The 18126-nt window shown below is 39.7% G+C and overlaps 1 protein-coding gene across 5 annotated transcripts in view; it reads left to right on the forward strand.

The window, feature by feature from the left end:
- cacna2d2a (calcium channel, voltage-dependent, alpha 2/delta subunit 2a) overlaps window positions 1–18126 on the forward strand; it is a 248431-nt gene that overhangs the window by 143854 nt on the left and 86451 nt on the right. For 2 of the 5 annotated variants that reach the window (XM_021321935.2, XM_012873335.3), the window contains exons 5-6: window positions 5589–5633; window positions 10589–10730. In XM_021321935.2, the coding sequence (XP_021177610.2) occupies window positions 5589–5633; window positions 10589–10730 (187 nt within the window). The remainder of the gene's footprint in view (window positions 1–5588; window positions 5634–10588; window positions 10731–18126) is intronic. The other 3 variants (XM_036152026.1, XM_021321936.2, XM_021321937.2) reach the window with 3 other exon arrangements.

Below are 18126 nucleotides of genomic sequence, written 5' to 3' on the forward strand. Positions count from 1 at the left end.
CGCTTAATTTATTAATTTTTTTTCTAGATGTGTTGCTAGTAGAAACAGAAGTGACATCCCAATGTGTGTGTGAAAGAGAGTGGTTTCAATTTTAGTACAAAGACAAAAAAAACGTTCTTTCACTGATCAGACAAAAGAGACGAGTTTTGATTGCTGCCCAGCCAGTCTTCGATCTCTGTCCATCAAGCTTAAAAATGGCTGATTTCGTCCTCCAGTTGGTTTTCTGCCACTTCTTAAAATACCAGTGGCATTCCCGAAAAAAAAAAAAAAAATGTTAACCACAAGGGGAGCTTGATGTTCAGTGTCACAGTGGCTGTAGCTATGGATACCATTCTTTCATTTTATTCATCATTGTATGTTGTTTTAAATGTGTGCCATACAAAATATCTTAACAAGGCTATGTTTAACTAGTTGATATTTAGTTTTAATTCATTATAAGATCTGCAATTTACTGTTTCTAATTGTATCGAATTTACCAGTTAGAAGTTGGACTGGATAACAAATCTTCTGTTGAGTAGAAATTGTCGATTCAGTCCAATTTTGGAAATCAGCAGCAGCTTGTCCTCCTGAAATCTCTGATGACGCAGACCTGAGGGAGTTTTTTTTTTGGGTATCAAGTTCAATTTCAACTCCATGCCTGGACAAGGCACCATAGTGGATTTTCAAGAACTTGGTGGACGCAGCCACCTTGTGGTTGTGTTTTAGCCGCTCACTGAACCAATAGTCATAACACGGTTCAAATTCAGAGACTGTCCCTCTGATGCACACTTTTTTACATCTAATATTTGTTTGTGTAAAGAAGATGATGTGCTTTGGATGTGGAGAGCCAAGTGTTTCTTTACAGGAAGTTGTTCTGAATGATGAGTTTTAATTGTGCAGCAAAAAGAGCGAACTCTTTAGAAGTGGCAGACCAGTCTGAGCAGGACTGGGCTTCAGATCCACCCTGCCAGCAGACCACCCCTCCCTTCTCTCTCTTTCACTGTTTTTCTCCTCTACTCTCTGTCATCAAAGGCATTTGAGGATATTTTTAGCACTGGCAGTCTTTCTCTCCTACTACACACTCTACTACCATGCATCTTCTTCCTCAGCCCATCCCCTCATATCAGCCCAGCCTAAACCTGACCTCCAACTTACCAGGTTTGCTCCCTGACTGATCCGCACCGATCCCTCCTCTCTTCGCCTTTCTTTCCATCTTCACTCCTCATCCAGTTCAGAGCTGGAGGGAAGAGGGGAGGTGCTGGTAAGTTGAGGAAATGTTTCAGAGGCAGAATCTGCTCTTATGCTGTTTTGTCCCTACTTGTTTCCCAAAACACAATCTGTGCCCTGCGTTGGTGTCTGGTTCAGCTTTGTTCCTACGTTTTCCTTTCTTCAAGTTTTGTGGGACTGTGCTTGGTGGCTAATCAACACTAGAGCCCAAAGACCGGTGACGTCTTGATGATTGTTTATCCTGAGAGCAACACAAAAAAAATTTAAATCAGCACAATGTTCATGCTTTAAAATGGATGTTCCCATTTGTAAGGGTTTGGCTGAATCCTATTTTGCCAAATGTCTGTTTCTAAGGGTTAGGGTGTTTCAGTGAAGTAGGGGGAGGTCCAAGGACTCCTTAACCCTTCAAAACAAATATTAATAAGAGATAAAGAGGTAATAATGCAGGGGTTGTGCTTGCAAATATGCTGACAAATGTAAATATTTTCACTTTAACCATATTTTAACGGTACAGTAGCAGCAGTGTTATTTAGTTTGAAGAGCTAATCTATATTACACTTGGTATCGCTGTTAATTGTTGGCGATCGCCACAAAACGTTGACATTTCAACATAAAATATTTTTCCATCATATCAGCCATTATATTATCTGGTTTGATGCATCATTTTTTTTTTATATCCTTTTCAGTTCATCTAAACCACCCTAAAAAAGGAAAAAGTTATGTCGTATTTGTCTGGTCAAATATATTGTCTCGAGGGGGTGGGGAGAATGGCATATCCACAATAGTAGTTTGATTTGTGCTGATTAACTCTCCAAGGGTTAGTGTAAAATGTCTGTTTTTATTTTTGGAGCAAGTATATACCACATAGTGCAGTGCCTTGCAAAACCTTAATGCTTTAAGGTTTCCCACGTTGTTACACATCACAGCCACCAACTACAGTGTATTTTTAGGGCGATTCATCTGTTTGACCAACACAAAGTAAAGCATAATTCTGAGGTGAGAGGAAAATGAGGCATGTTTTTCTTTTTTAATTATTTTGAAAATAAAAATCTGAAAGGTGCAGCATGCATTTCTAATCAGAAACAGAATATGGAACATTTTGCTTTAATTATAACTAAAAGCGTTTGGAGCAAGGTCCCTACTAGCTTTGCATACGTACAGACTAAAACTTTTGCCCATTCTCCTTTGAAAAATAGTTGCATCAGTCAGACTGGATGCGGACTATCTGTGAAAACCCATTGTCCAGTCCTGTCACAATTTCTCAACTGCATTTAGGTCAAGGTTATTTAAACACATGCTGATGTCCAACTGGAAGGTGGACCTCTGTCCCAGCCTCGAGTCTTTTGCAGCCCCTAACAGTTTTTTCAGTGTTACCTGCGTCTCTGCTGAAGAAAAGCATTCCCACATTATGATGCTGCAACGCCATACATGGAATTTATCTAGGGTGGAAATAGTAAAAGACAAAAAAATATGTAATAAATAACAAATATGTATGCAACACCTTTGAGATTTATTATTTGTAACAAATTTTGCAAACCACGTATCTTTTCCTTTCTGCTTCACACATATGCACTACCTTGTCTAGCATGTAAGATGCCAGTAAAATATATTGCAATTTGAGGTTGTAATGTGACAAAATGTGAAAAGGGGTTTATTAATAGTTTTGCAAGGCATTGCGCATTATTTTGTTCACATAATTTGCAATACATTAACAAATAAAAGTGAGTTCAGTTTTTAATAGCTTACATTTGCTATTGTGTTTCTTTCTCCTCCTTAATAAGCATAAAAAGTAACGCCTGCTTGATTACCTGACACATAAAGGCTTATTAAGTCAAGTATGTTTACTAATTAAAAACAGTACCGACCAATAATGTGTCAGCCTTTTGAAGGAGTGACCCATTTCACAGTTTGAAATTTTGGATTAAATCTCAACGTTTAGGGGTAGGGGTAACCCTAGGAAATGGGTTTCAGCCTGAAAAAAATTTAGAGGATGCATGCGTGAAAAAGCAAAGTTATAACTCCTGACGGACCTCGCTGTAATTCTTAGATAGGAAATTAATGGAACGGGTGTAAAGAAGAAGTCTCTCAGTCAGCCGGCCCGTCTCACCAGACAACGACCGCAGCTCTACCTGTTGGAGCGCGGCCGTCACCGTGTTGTCCTTGGGAACACATCCTCAGCCAGTCTCTTGTCATGATGATGAGGCAGACCTTACGGATGCTGCTCAGCGAATGCAGCCACTGCCCACCCTCACGCCTACCTGCAAGGCCGATAAGGACTCAAGCTGAGAGGGGACAGAGGATGACTGGGCAGTCAGTATGCTGAGTATGTAGCTGGATAAAGGGTAAAAGCTTTGGTCATAAAAATCTGAATCTGGAGCCTCAGCTTGTAGCTGGAAGCTCCGCTGGAAAGTGGTTAAGTGGAACAAAACAGTTTAACACAGTGGTATGATTTTTCATTCTTATTTTTTTATTCTTTTCTGTGTGTTTCTACCCTCTGCTGGGAGCTACTTACCACAACTGAACACTAACAACAGAGGTTGATAAACTCCCACAGAGGAGAAAAGCTAGAGGTAAAGGCCCTGTCCACACTAGCACAGACATTTTTTTTAAAGAAGTCTTTTTTTTCTGTGTTTGCATCTCTTTTTCATATGCAAACTAAATTGCAGGTGAGAAAAACTGAGATTTTAACAAAGCTCGGTTTGCATCGTAGCCATTTGATGGCAAACAAAGGTTTTGAGAAATAACAGCATAGTGGCTTATTTTCTGCATACCCACTATTGCCTCGTGGGTCAGAAACTACAAAAACAACCCCCTGTGGCTGGTAATAGAAACGTTTTACTGGCCACTCAAGGATTCTGCGAGACAAAATATGTGTTTTGAACATGCTTTCTGCAATATTTGGCTTGGTTTTAAAAAAAATACAATAAATCTTCAATTTGTTCAAATCCCGTTAAAGCCTGTTACTGTTTCACCGGGCCGTGTCTACGGTGAAACACCCTCGGTGGACCCAGTTCGTTTTACCCAGTCAGGCGACCCCCACTTACTTATTACCTTGAATGTAGGAAGCATAAAACAGACAAGTATGATTTTAGTTATATTTTATCTAGGTAAAGACAGAGAAATAGTTACAGTCACACCAGCGCTGATGGGCCCCTGATCGGCAGGAGGCCTCGAGTGCTCATCACACAAACATTATAAAGGGATCTCGGGACACACCCATACAAGGGCGGTACACATCCAAACTGTGACATCAGCAGGGAAGCTGTGTCACCTCCGGGGTGGTATCTGATAGATATGTGCCAATCTTTTGGGTCAGTGCCATCTAAGTGTGCCATGCAGTTCTGGGATAAACAGCTCGTTCCACTTGACCTTGTTGATATCCTAACAAGCCACACTGCAAAAATGAAACTAAAAGTAAGTAAAATCTTGAAATCAGTGTATCTGTCCTTGATTTGAGCAGGTAAATAAGATTATCGACCAATTGAATAGGAACAGTGCAGTATATCTAAAATAATCTAATCTTATTTTAGGGGTCAAAATACAAATTTTATTGGCAAATATACTACTTTCAAGAAGATTTTACTTACTTTTAGTTCCCTTTTTGCAGTGCATTTGTGGCATTTTGAAGGATTTTTTTGTGGTCTCAAGCCTTAGGTACAAAATGTACCTATTATCTAGGGTGAGAGTAATAAAATGTCTTAAATGTCGCAAATATGTGACACTCTTTATGTTTCAGTTCCACAATGATTTACAGATCCTTAATATAAACATCAGACTATTTTGTTATTTTTATTAAAATATTCAATGTTTAGTTTGTTATTGAAAAGGTAAAAGAAAATTTACAATATAACTCATTATAAATAAAAAAAAAAGATAATTTATAGCCCACAAGTACTTTGAACTTGACAATTTTGGCCCGTATGGAAGAATCTGGACCACACAGGCTTAGAATATTCTTCCACTGTGACGTTTATGTTTTCACAACCTTTTAGTTTCCAAAGTCACCTGGATGGAGATGTTTGTGAAAACACAGGGAAAAAAAATCAGTTTGAGGAAAATGCAGTGCCGTGTTGCTGGGGCCTTTTTCTGCTTTCGCTGCGGACCATCTGACCTCACGCTACATTTCTCCGCAGCACAAGAACGACTCAAACTTGTGCTCTAGTTTCATACATCTCGCCTCGCCATGGCAGTCATTTCACATCACACTACTTCTCCTGTGTTCTGTGATGCCGATTATATTCTCATGCTGATCAGTGTGATTGAATATAACCATGACTTTCTCTCTCTCTCTCTCCTGCTCACCACCACAGGTCGGGGGCTGATATAGGCACGGCTATATCTTCTCTCATCACCTTTTCTTCTTACTTTTCTTTTCTGCACAGGAGAATGCCATTTCATACTACGATTCCAAAGCGGATTCAGACTATGTGAGTACAGTACGGACTGCTCCACCCTCCCTCCCTCCCCGCACCGTCTGCCTGCCTTCACCCCCCCCCCCCGTGACCCAACCCACCCACGAGATCCCACTCGATCCGCTTCCCGTTCCCTTTCACCCCTCCCCGCAAGCCCTTCCCGCCCCTCCCCTTGGCCTTCTCGGTGTTGATGCCCATACTCCTCGGGTCGCAGGATCCTGCTGCGCTGTCTGTGTGCGTTAGTGAGTTGGCAGTTCTGTATGGTGAGTTTGTGTGACGGAGCACGGCCAGGTCGACATGCATGAGTCTGTGAATTCTGATGTCCTCCCCCAGATGTTATTTCCAGACTTCCCCTTTGTCCCCTGGATGAGAACGGTGTTATCAGTCAGCCTGGTCAGTCCTTCAAGGTGCCCCCAGTCCAAAACACGTGTATTTCCAACAGCGACGTGGCTTTTCTCGTGTTCATGTCAGTCATGTCTTTCAAAGAAAGGTTTGCATGTTTGTCGTCTGAAAAAAAAAAAAAAAAGAAAGGTTTTTTCTCCCATTCCTGCACAGGATAGGGCACGCTTTGAACCCCCCAAACCCACTGATTAAGTTTCAAGGAGGCAAGCAAGGATCCCTTTTAGATCACCGAAGCAGGGAGAAGATGGGACAGAGAGTGAGAAAAGAGAAGCGGAGGAGCAATAAATCACGGTGTGATTTTCTCTTAGCGCACGACAGTGTCGTGATTAATGACACAGCGCTTTAGGGCCTGTCAGCACATCTAATTGGAGAACATCGGTCATCATTAACATGGCACACTGAGGCCGGGACTGTGACGCACCTCTGACCCACTCGTCTACAACTTTACGACCTCCCAGAACCGATGGCGGGAGTCAGGCAGAGGTCGTTCGTCTCTGAACCCCCACCAGTAACCCTCAAAGTCAGTCTCACTCGGTGAATCTCTTCAGTTAAGCTCCGATGCTCTGAACGTAATCCTGAAATATAAAGAGGATGTCAGACAAAATTGGTTTCAAGTAAAGGTAAGTCATTGGCAGGCTCTTTTCCCCTCTTGTGCGCCGCACCCAGTGAATTTCTCCTCGTGTCGCTTCACCCTTGGTTCAGAAGTGTAATGTGCCCGAGCATGTCTGATGTTCATCCTTATGGTAAATAGATTTTTATTGCACGTTTCAGGTTTTCTCAACTGTCTTGAAATTTGTTGCTACCAGACAGACAAATCTTTTTGGATCTTAAATAGAATAGTATTAATGTGCCTGGCAAAGCTGTGTACAAAGCCTTACAATAAATCTATCCACCCGTCTTTTGCCTAGCTAAGATCAGGTCATTGAGAAAGCAAGTCAAGGAGGGGAACACTGACATCTATCTCCACAAACAACCCAGGCCAGTATGGATATATAGCTCCTTTCCTACTGTGATATGCTTAAAAAATCTCCAAAGAAAGGCACCCAGGTTGCCTTGTTAAGAGGTGCTGGAACCACAACTGACTCCTTTTTAGCAGAAATGCTCTGATTTCCTCAAGAATGATGGAGCTTTTCACTGCATCCCAAAGCCTGGGTCCAGCTACACAAGAGAGGAAGCTAATTTCAAACGCTTCTAATGGGGATCTCGTTCTTTTTCACATGATCCATGTCTCATGACCACAGGTGAGGCCTGAATGTAGATGGACCAGTAAATTAAGAGCTTTACGTTTTTTCACAGCTCAGTCTTTACTATGACAGATGGGAGCAGCGCTGGCGTTACTGATATCCAGCATCAGTCTGTCTTACCATCTCTTCTGCTTCCATCACTCATGAACAAAACACCAAAATACTTAAACTCAGAAAGAGCAGTCGACCTGTTTCAAGTTGACAGACACGCTCCAAGACTTTGGGGGCAGTGTCCTGCAAGTTTTGGACGTGTCCCTGCTGTAATACACCAGATTCAGACAGCTTAATTGCCTTCTCAGCGTGTCATTGGCTTCTGCACAAGCCTGGTAATGAGCCACGACTTTGATATTTCCATTGTGTTAAACAAGGGAAATATTGTAATTCGTGGGACTCTGTCTGACCGGCTTTGGACACCACTATCCTAAATATATCGACAGAAACACATCTATTGCAAAAGAAAAAAAAAACTATAGATGAGACCCTGAGGTACCCCACTGGGACTACCTCTTTCTAAGGACTACATCTTTGGATCCTGTCCCTGAACCCCAAAAACAGGATTGAAGACAAAGGGCAGCCTGGGCCCGAGGGCCCGAATCGACCTTGAAGGTCCCTTCTTCTGATCTACAAAAGCCATATAGACTGGACAATTGAAAAATAACTTTTATTTTTCAGTGTGAGAGTTTGCCACTGCAATATATGAATATATTTGAAGGCTTTTTGTACATCTTTATCGTTGGTGCCAATAATTATGGAGGACGTTGTACGTATTTAGAAAGAAAAAATGGCTCCAGCTCACAAAATAGCAGAGCAATTAAAGCATGCTACTTGATTATGAAAATATTCTTTCGTCTGCATAATTTAACATTAAATGCAGCACTTTAATGTGTCTCGTAGAAAAATACTGCCAATCATGTCTCTAGGTTGTAATTTGCTTATAGCAGGACATTCAATCACATAAAATAAATTAATACAAGTTTGATTATGATGTTGGTCGATCAAACCTCTTTCTGCCTTTTAGCTGTTATAGCACGACTCGCACAATGTTCAGACAGCCATGTAACAATTTTCCCATCTGTGGAGAGATCTCTGTTTGTCTTATACTGACAGAAGGTGTGTGTGATCTGGCTTTGATCTGAACACACAGGCGGGATCATTAGAGATGTTTCAGGTTAGCCGTGGTCGGCTAAGGGCAGGAGTAAAGGAAACGTTGAAATGTCATCTTTGGCCCCTTCAGCCTTTAATTAAACCTTCGAGAACAGGGAGATAAAATTAACAAATTGGGTAATGAATCGAGCAAAACAGGTGGTAGATGGTTGAAGAAAATGAACCAATCAGTCTTTCCTGTGTGAATTTATTCAGTTTCTAATTAGACACTGCCTTGGTTAATTATGATTGGGCTCTTCTGGAGGAGGGGGGGGGGTTACCAGCTCAACGCTGAAAGAATTAGAGTCACTCTAAATGACAAACAAATACCTACTGTAGCTCTCACAGTTAAGCTTGGCAAAAACCAACATCAATTACCTAATTATGTGTTGCAATAGAAAAAATCAAGTATACATTTTGAAACTACTTTTTCCAACTACTTGGAAAATGTGTTTCTTTTCTAAATTTCTTTAATTACTCAAGTAAAGCTTTTTCTAAAGATTTTACCATTGTAAAAACTTTAAAATGTTGTTTTCAGCCAAATATACTTTTTGAATCAATTACTATCCTTACACTTAGCACTTAGCACATAAATAACAGATAACCCAAATATATAAATGATGTAATTTCATATAAATACAAATTGATTATTTTAAAAAGTCATGGATTATCTATCATATTAGAATACTGATATTGGCTATACCAGTTGTTGTATAACAATGTTGTAACAACAGTAATAATATAATAAAAAGAAGACTAATTTTGCTTAATGCAAATTTGTTTTGAAGACTCAAATATTAATTTTATATATAATACTGACTGTTCTTATAAAATATGTTCAGACTGTTGCTGCTAAAATGATATTTTTATTGTATTGACCTTAAACCTAATAATAATTATAATAGAAGCCAAGAAAATAAACTGAATTTAGTTTTTTTACCAGGTCTTTGATTTTTTTGTTTTGTTTGTTTTTAATGTCTCTACTCATTCTTATGTTAAACACAGATTTTTATGCCAATTGTTGAGCTGGAAAGTGTCTCATGGGTCGTTTTCTTTCATGATATTGTTGCCTCCTCCGCTTTGTTACAGAGGGGCTTCATCTCAAAAGTCCCCTGGCTCGTCCTGACAACAGTTTGTAATTGCGTTTTAATAGTCAATTAAAGCCAGCCCATCAATCAGTTTCTGTTGTGGACAAGGGGTTTTGATTCATATTCTTTGGGAAAAAAACAAACCTTTTTTTTTTTTTGTTTAGTCATGTCACATCCAATTAACCCATGCCACTTTATCAAAATGAAAGCAGCATATTTACATCACACAGAAACTTTTGCTGTCACCACAATTTAGAGGAGCAATCTAAGCTGGAGTCTAGACCAAGTAGGAACTCTATGAATGAAGGAGTTTGACAAGTGGTCAAGTTTTGTTAGTTTAAAATAGATTCTGCTGAATTATACTTCCTTAACAGTTGATTTGTCAGGTTTTCTAAGGATTCACCCTAGAAAAACACTTTTTTAGTGGACGCTTTCGGATGTCAAAACGGGAATGAGATAATAAAGACTGAACATTTTTATTTCATCCTGTGGGAACAGACATAGATCACATCGACAACATTTTTGTTTTTCACTTGTTGGCATTCTCTGACATTTGGTCGATCCCATATGCAATAAAATGTCTCCTAAGTCCTAAAACGAAAACCCCTGAAAGTAAGAAACGTGAGGTCGATCGTGACATTATGAGACAGCAGAGAAGAAAATCTGTAATCAGTTGTGTTGGGTGGGAAACTAAACAGTGATTAAGTGGTGCTAGTTGCTGGTCATTGTTGGGGTTAATTCATCTGACACCACATGGGTCTGCGATAGTTATCATAGCTACTAATGACTCCCTCTGTTTGGTAACTGATTTAATACCTGCTGTTTTTCTCTGATTAGAGGCAGAGAACAGAACCACTAAATCTGGGGCCAGACAGCAGGCGGAATAATTGCTATTTATATGCTCAACATAATTCAAAATCTGCGAGTCAGGGAAAAGTTAATATATGCTGAGAACAAATACTGTACGTGTCTTCAATAGTCGCAGTATATATAGGAGGCGACAAAATGAAGCTCTGTAACCCTGGGTTTTTATTTATTTATATAAAACTGTGTCTAATTTATATGCTCACTGGTGTGTTTGTGTGTCTTTCAGCAGACAGAAGACGGAGAGGAGGAAACCCCGCTGGAGACCTCGTCCTCCTTGGAGCTGGAGTTTGTCGACGATCCCAATTTTAAAAACAAGGTTAACTACTCCTCCAGCGCTGTCCAGATTCCTACAGACATATACAAAGGCTGTAAGTTATTCCAAACTTCTATACACCCGTAATGTAAATGCATTAATAGAAATGGGCGTTCCTAAAAAGAATACCAAATATCCCTCACCTCACCTGGCAACAAACACAAATAAAACACATGCACATAGAAGAAAACCAGTGTTAATGGGGCTGCATGATATTAGACAATCATGACTGCAGCAATATTTTTAAATATTGCAGCGAGTCACGATTTCATTAAAATGTGTTATTATAGGCTGAAGTTACTGCACTAAGTTGAAGCCAACTGCATAACTGTAAATTTTAATATTGCTGTTGTTGCCCAATATGTTGTTACCACTTACAGTTCACGGTGGTTTGTTACTAGCTTCCACGTTGAATCAGCGACGTAATATTGGTGGGTCAACTTCAACCCCCCCAATTCGTGTCACGACTTTACAGGTGTTAAAGATTGCATGTAGATCGCACAATAAAATATCTGAAAGATGTTAAAGTCTGCTGTTCGGAAGGCCGTGGCGAGGAAACTAGTGGACAGCCATATAGTTTTAAAAGTACAGTTAACAAGTTGCGATGCGAGCAACATCTTAGTGAAATGTCATCTGCACCCTCTACCAGAGCAGACGTTCAAATTAATTAACAGAGTAATGTTCACTTATAGTGTAATACTAAATTTTGCATTATAAATCTATATACTTGCTCAAGAATAAATATGGAAACCAAAATAGTGATAAATAAATGTTAATATTGACCTTAATATAAATAATATAATATTAAGGCTGTATTGTAGCTGTAAGGGTCTGTTATTTTAACATTAGTTGGAGCATTTGTTGCTTTTCCGTTTTTGTATAATAGCAACTAGATCATGTCAAACGTTTTGCATTGTTGGATCTTAAGGAGGTTCTAAGTACAGCTTCAAAATAAAAAAAGATGAAATGGGGAACAAGAGACCAAAAAAATTGTCAGCAGGCAATTTATTGAAAACAACAATTTATCTCAATTTGGTTGTTCATCGGTTAAAAAACAAAAAAAAAAGTAAAACTCCTAAAACAGAAATTAAAATGTCAAAAACTGACTCAGTAGTGAGTAGCTCCACCATTATCACTTCAAAAATTTGTTTTGCTGTGCTTGATGCAAGTGTTTCCAAAAGGCTGTGTGCAAATGTTGCTCCAGGTGGTGAAGACGTCTTCAGGAAGGCCGTCCACTGTCTGGAACTGATGTCCATTTTTGTAAACCCTTTGCCGTTCATCCCCAAATGTTCTCAACTGGATTAAGATCAAGGGAACATGCAGGATGGTTATTCTCCTGGAAAAAAGTCTTGGTCAGACGAGCATTGTGAACTGTAGCGTTGTCCTGCTGAAAGACCCAGTTATTACCACACAGGCGAGGGCCCTCGGTTATGGGTTGCCCCAGTGCAACATTTCCACGTAGCCAGCTGCTGTTTGGTGGCCCCTGCACAACCTGAACTCCATTGTTCCCTTGAAGGAAAAGCACCCCAGATCATAATGTGGCCCCCTGCACTGTGCCGCATTGAAAACATCTCAGGTGGCATCTCCTTGTCGTGACAGTAACATTGGAAGCCATCAGGACCATCAAGGTTAAGTTTTTTCTCGTCAGAGAGTAAAACTTTCTTCCACCTTTTAAATGTCTCATATTAGGTGCTCCCTTCCAAGGTCAAAACGGACAATCTCATGACGTTGAAGGAGACTTGGCTTTTGAAAACATTTCTTGTTTTGAAGCCCTTCCTTCGCAGAGGCGGTCTGATGGTTATTGGGCTGCAGTCAGCACCATTAAAGGCATACTATGCAACATTTTTCAGTTAATTAATGTGTTCCATACCGTTTTGTATGATTAAATGAGTCATTTCAGGTCGAACAAAGGTTTTCTCGGCCGCCCTGGTGGTCTGTGGGGGAAATACCGCACTTGCAATTACAAAAGCCCTCGGCCCGCACCCACAGGCTCAGAAGTCTCGTGCAAGACCGCGAGAGTCGGTCTTGCTTTACGGCGAGAACTCCATGAGTTTTTGCCCTGCCATTCCCTATATGCACGCGCGAAAGCAACAAAGAACCGCGTGTTAACGTCAAATAAACATGCAAGCATATCGAGTTTTATTATTATTATTATTATTTATTTTTTTTTTTATGTTGGCGAGATGCTACAGCGGCGGCAGCGGCAAGGCGGCCGCCTTGCCAAGATAGCGCTGCGGGAAGTCTGATGTTCATACCTTCACTGTGTTAGTCATTGTTTGTACTGCCGTTTTTTCGACTTTTCGTTGCATTGGCCTGTCTGCTAAACTCAAAACAACCGCGCCTGGTTTGACGGAGAAACCAGAATAGCTGAGCATCTTTATGACAGTACACTTTACTTTCGCCCTCTGGGGGGCGCCTCGCTGGAAAATCAACCCCGGTTGCATAGTATACCTTTAATAGCCTTGATTTGAGACGATGATCGTCCCGTGTCTTGACAGACAGCCATTCGGATCCTCCGGCTCAGTGCTGGTGAGATTTGTTTTGGGTCTACCACTTGAATCTTTTGTTTCATAACCCTGAGGATCTTTTAAGAAATGCAAAATAACCATCTTTCTGCGTCAAACCTCAGCGATGGCACATTGTGAGAGGCCTAGTTTATATGCAGTTCAACAATCCTACCACGTCCGAAGACGGTGAGTTTTTTTTGCCTTTGCCATCAAGAGATCTTCACAGTGTGATTACTTGACAGGAAATGACATGGAATCCAAGCTTTTGCACAGATTTTGGCCTTTAAAGGCTGTGGTCTTAAACTTTTGACCAGCTGATGAATAGCCTACTTGAGTTAAATTGTTGTTTTCAATAAATTGCCTGCTTATGACGTTTGGTCTCTTGTTCCCATTTGTACTTTATTGCATTTTGAAGCTCTACTTAGAACCTTCTTCAGATCCAACAATGCAAAATGCAAATTTGTGCAATTTTTAAACCGGTCTTAAGATTTTGACCAGGAGTGTATTTTGGTATTATGGGATTTTCACTTTAACCTACTGTGCCAAAATCACCTAGTTATAGTCCTCTTTAGTTTCTTTAATGATATTAAAGAAACAAGAAATATGGAAAAAGGTTTTGGCAGATTCTGCTGTCCCCTCTTTTTACTGTGATAGGTGGGTATACCAAAAAGTCTTCTGGTTTTCTGTCAGTGTCAGGTCATGGCTAGATGACTTCACTCTCTCTCAGTAACTCAATCTTCTTTGATATCAGTTTGCGCTTTAGCACAGTAACTTGATTTCAGGTGACAGATATTCACTCCTAAACTGATTCTTACTGTATTTTCTTTCTTTATTTTTTTTAGCACTCATGCCTCTTCCTTATCGTAGACCTTCCCCCTACTGCTCGGTATTCTTCAGCCCTGCAGACATAACACTATCCTAACTCCTCAGCTGCTAAATGAGCAAAATGCTACACATGTACCCTCTGGGATTTTGCTTGGCATGCTCCTTCTGTTATCTACCTCTCTAACCTTTTGGATACTTGCACCAAGATTCTTAAAAACAACTAACAAAAGAAACGGCGTACGTGCAGACAGAAACAGACATTTTTTAGCAAAGTAATTTCTTCCTCTCTGTTATTGTCTTACTCTTGACTTCCTTTGTCAAGCAGGCAGGGTATGGCACCTGTCTGTAACAATTCCCCCCAGCTGCGTCTCTCCAGACAAATCTTGTCAGAATTAGACACTCATGGTTCAGGAGAAGATGTCAAAGGCCAAAGCTAAATCACAATAGAGCAATCAAGGCTGCGCATTGTTCCCGGAGCCATTTTGTGGCAGCTCTGGTTCCCCTGTCTGAGGATGTGAGCCAGAGGATAAAGGGCTCTTGATTGAGCCCGGTGAAATCTAAAGGAGTAGAGTGGCGCAGTGCATGGAATTCTTTTTTTTTTCTCTGTCTTTTCTGCTCTGTGGAAAATGTTTACTATTGATGTTGTTTAGTTAGCTCCCATTGCACGGTCTGCAGTGCTCAGATTGCCAACTGCAGATTTTGTGCCAATCCAATTATAAGCATGTGTGTTGTTGTTACAGTTGTCGATAAAAATGCAGTTGAGAATTATTTTGCTGCACATGTGTAGAGTCATTCTTAAAGGTCCTTTGTACCCAAACTACATGTCCCTGGCAAAGTCCTGATGAAACATTTGCATCCTTTCAGAGGCCTAGTTTGATGCAGAAATTCAACTTCATCTTATTTTGTTTGTGAGCAGATTTTTTTTTCTGTTTTTGCAATTTTATCTTCTTCAAATCAGTTTACTTATGTTTGTTATAACGCAGTTATTACATTGTGTTTAATTTTTTTTTTACAGATACCATCTGGTAATCCATCAGTGTTTTTTTTTTTTTTTTTTGGTTTCATAATTATTGGTTTTTCTCTACTTTTCTTTCTACTTTTCTTTGTTTTTCTGAAGTATGTATTGTGATAACGGGCTACATTTGCACATATGCACCAACCTAGGTTGATACAGGGTGTTGATAAACTAAACAGAACCTCAAGTTCAGTTTAGCATAACTACACCTCCTGTTTTGTTTGTAAAATGCAATTTTGCATTATTAATTGTGATTTTCAGAGGTTATCCTCTCTTGAGTTCTTCTTCCTGACCCCTGAGGTTAACAACTGTTGTCATTCAGCTGCTCCTAGCAGATGATGTTAGCAAAAATGTTCTATTCAAGATGCTAGCTTATTGTCCTCAGTAAGCTAGCTTCCACACTAATGTTCTTACAAAAGTTATTTATTCAGGGAGCTTTTTTCTTGGATTTATGATTCATCTTTTACCTCGTGCTTTGCCTCCTTTATTTTTCTGCAGATTTCTTATTCAAGCACTTAACGCATCTAAGTGCTTAACTGACACAGCTAAGATTTCCAAGTTAATTTACCAAAATTAAAACTCACCTATTTATTGTGTCCACCACTGTTGAAGATAAAATATTTTGATGAGTAATACTCAACACAAAACCTTCCATAAACAGCTTTTATTAGGTTCTGGTTGGTTAAATGTTCTCTGCTTACATTGCTCAGTTTTTCATTTATGACCAGTGCTTTAAGTGGGCTGGTATGGAGCGGTGCACAGTACTGCCACTTCTAAAGTTCTCCCCTCAGCATACTGGGACTTTTTTTTTTAAGTGTGCGACGCGTACCGGGACTTCAACCTGCAACCCCAACCCTGCCAACCCCTCCGCAGTTTACACCTTGTAGTCTATTTGTTCATTTTAAAAAAATCGCCTCATAAGAAACCCATTGCCTTGGCACACTACGCTTGCTGTGCGTTCAAGTGGATGTAGGTGCTTTGCATGAGAGAGGAAAAGCGGAGGAAAACGTTCACAGCTGTGATGTTTACCTGGTTCCAAGAGGGCTCAAAGAGGACCTGAAATGGAGCATTTGAGTGATAACTGTGAACAGTCCTTCACTGCACAAGTAAACGAAGGTCGGGCTCAGCTGGCATTAGCGCATCCAATGAGGAACCTGCTGCTGCACAAATGGCTCAGTAAGACGAGGGACGGTGCTAGCCATTTGGAGGCCCCCCACGTGGAAATTAACAATTATACAGGATTTGTCAGTGGAGCTGATTAAAACCAAAGATCGCCAAAGTCTGCAGAACTTCTGCAAATTATTTTACTGAAACACTGCTATTCAGAGTAGTTTGTTTTGAATTAGGACAGATGTAACAGGTTGAACATGGGATCAAGTCTCATGACTTTGTTACTTTTGCATTTATAACTTTTTCATAGTTTTCATTTGTTCCAAGACATTAGCTATGTTTACATGCCCAAAATTTAACAATCAAATTAAAATGTATTTGGATTAAATAATCAGATTGTACTATTTATATGGGCACACGATCAATTAATCCGATTAAAATGTGCGTGTCTATGAACCTGACATTATTCAGAGTAGAACCACTCTGACATGCGCAGTTATCAAATTCTACTAAAAAGAGACCACAGAAGAAGAACATCTGTCTTTGCTAAACAACGAACAAATAGTAAACAAAGCAGTATTGTATGAGTTTGTTTGTCTCCCGATCGCCCAGGCTGGACTTGCACGATGTTAGAATTACGGTTGAAACGTTACAGAGTAAGTAACAATTTTGAGCTCTTTTAATTTTTGAACAGAAAGGTTTTATCGGGACCCCCGACACATTTGCTTCCCGATGTATTTGCGCCACTGAACAACACGGAAATACGTCAAGTTCACGTCAGGCGCACATGCACACTCGGGTCAGTTTGCCATATTCAGAATAACTTGAGCCTGATAAGCATTTTGCTCAGATTATCAATCGGTTTAGACCATCCCTCTCATTCAAATTACAATTTCATTCCGATTGAGCTTAATCTGGTCATCATTTTCCGATTGGCTTGTTTACATGACGCTTTTTATTCTGATTGGCACTTTATTCCTATTACTTTTGTCCATATAAACATAGATATTTAGTGTTGCTTTGGTGAAAAACTGCATTTTAATCATAATTTGCTACTTTTTTACCTACATAAGTAAAAAATAGTTATTTTTGCAGGGTTTTTCCAACATCCTCCTTTGCCAACCTTTTTTCCATTCAACTCATGACTTTGTTAAAGTATCACCTGTAGCTTAGGTACCCTTTTTCACTACTGAATTACATATTGAGCTCATGGAGGGGAGACTGGAAAAATTTCCATCTTTTTGTTGAGCAGCATATATTTTCATATAGCTTATATATAATACCATGCTTTAAATAATTTGGTTTTAAATATGTTGTTATTATGATTACACTGTGACCTTACTCTGGCCGGACTCGACCACCACCACCATCCCCCCAGCGCAAAATGGGAGTACTGGCACTTATTTTTCTGACGTACAGCACTGTTTATGAAAACGGTTCTGTTTTAACGAAGCCAGCCTGGGTACCTGCCCCCCTTCTCCCTCATGGTGGACCTGAACTAATCGTATGTGTTCCTTAGGGGCACCTTTTATAAATCAGGGAAAACGGTTAAAAATCTGATTAGCTATCTGAGATTAGCAACTGTTCCTTCAAGCTAACAACTACATTTTGTGTGTATATATATATGTGTGTATATATATATATATATATATATATATATATATATATATATATATATATATATATATATATATATATATATATATATATATATATGAGGCTGTAGAGGTCATCAGACTCAGACACCCACTCTTCATTCCTGTTTGCCATTTACAGCCTGAAGCTGAATTAGCACGCACTGTCATAACAGTCTCTTAAATCCAGCAGTTTAAGGTTGATTAGGCTGGACTCAGTCATGCAGACCCCACATTTTGACTAAAAACACTGTGACATGAAATTAATATCTCTATATACACAGGCATCGGTAGTTCTGTTGATCGTTTCTGATAGCTGTGATTTAAAACATTCACCACACATCTGAAAATGTCAAAACC

This window comes from Fundulus heteroclitus, chromosome 20 (assembly GCF_011125445.2).
Source record: "Fundulus heteroclitus isolate FHET01 chromosome 20, MU-UCD_Fhet_4.1, whole genome shotgun sequence".
In the NCBI taxonomy this organism is placed as follows: Eukaryota; Metazoa; Chordata; class Actinopteri; order Cyprinodontiformes; family Fundulidae; genus Fundulus; species Fundulus heteroclitus.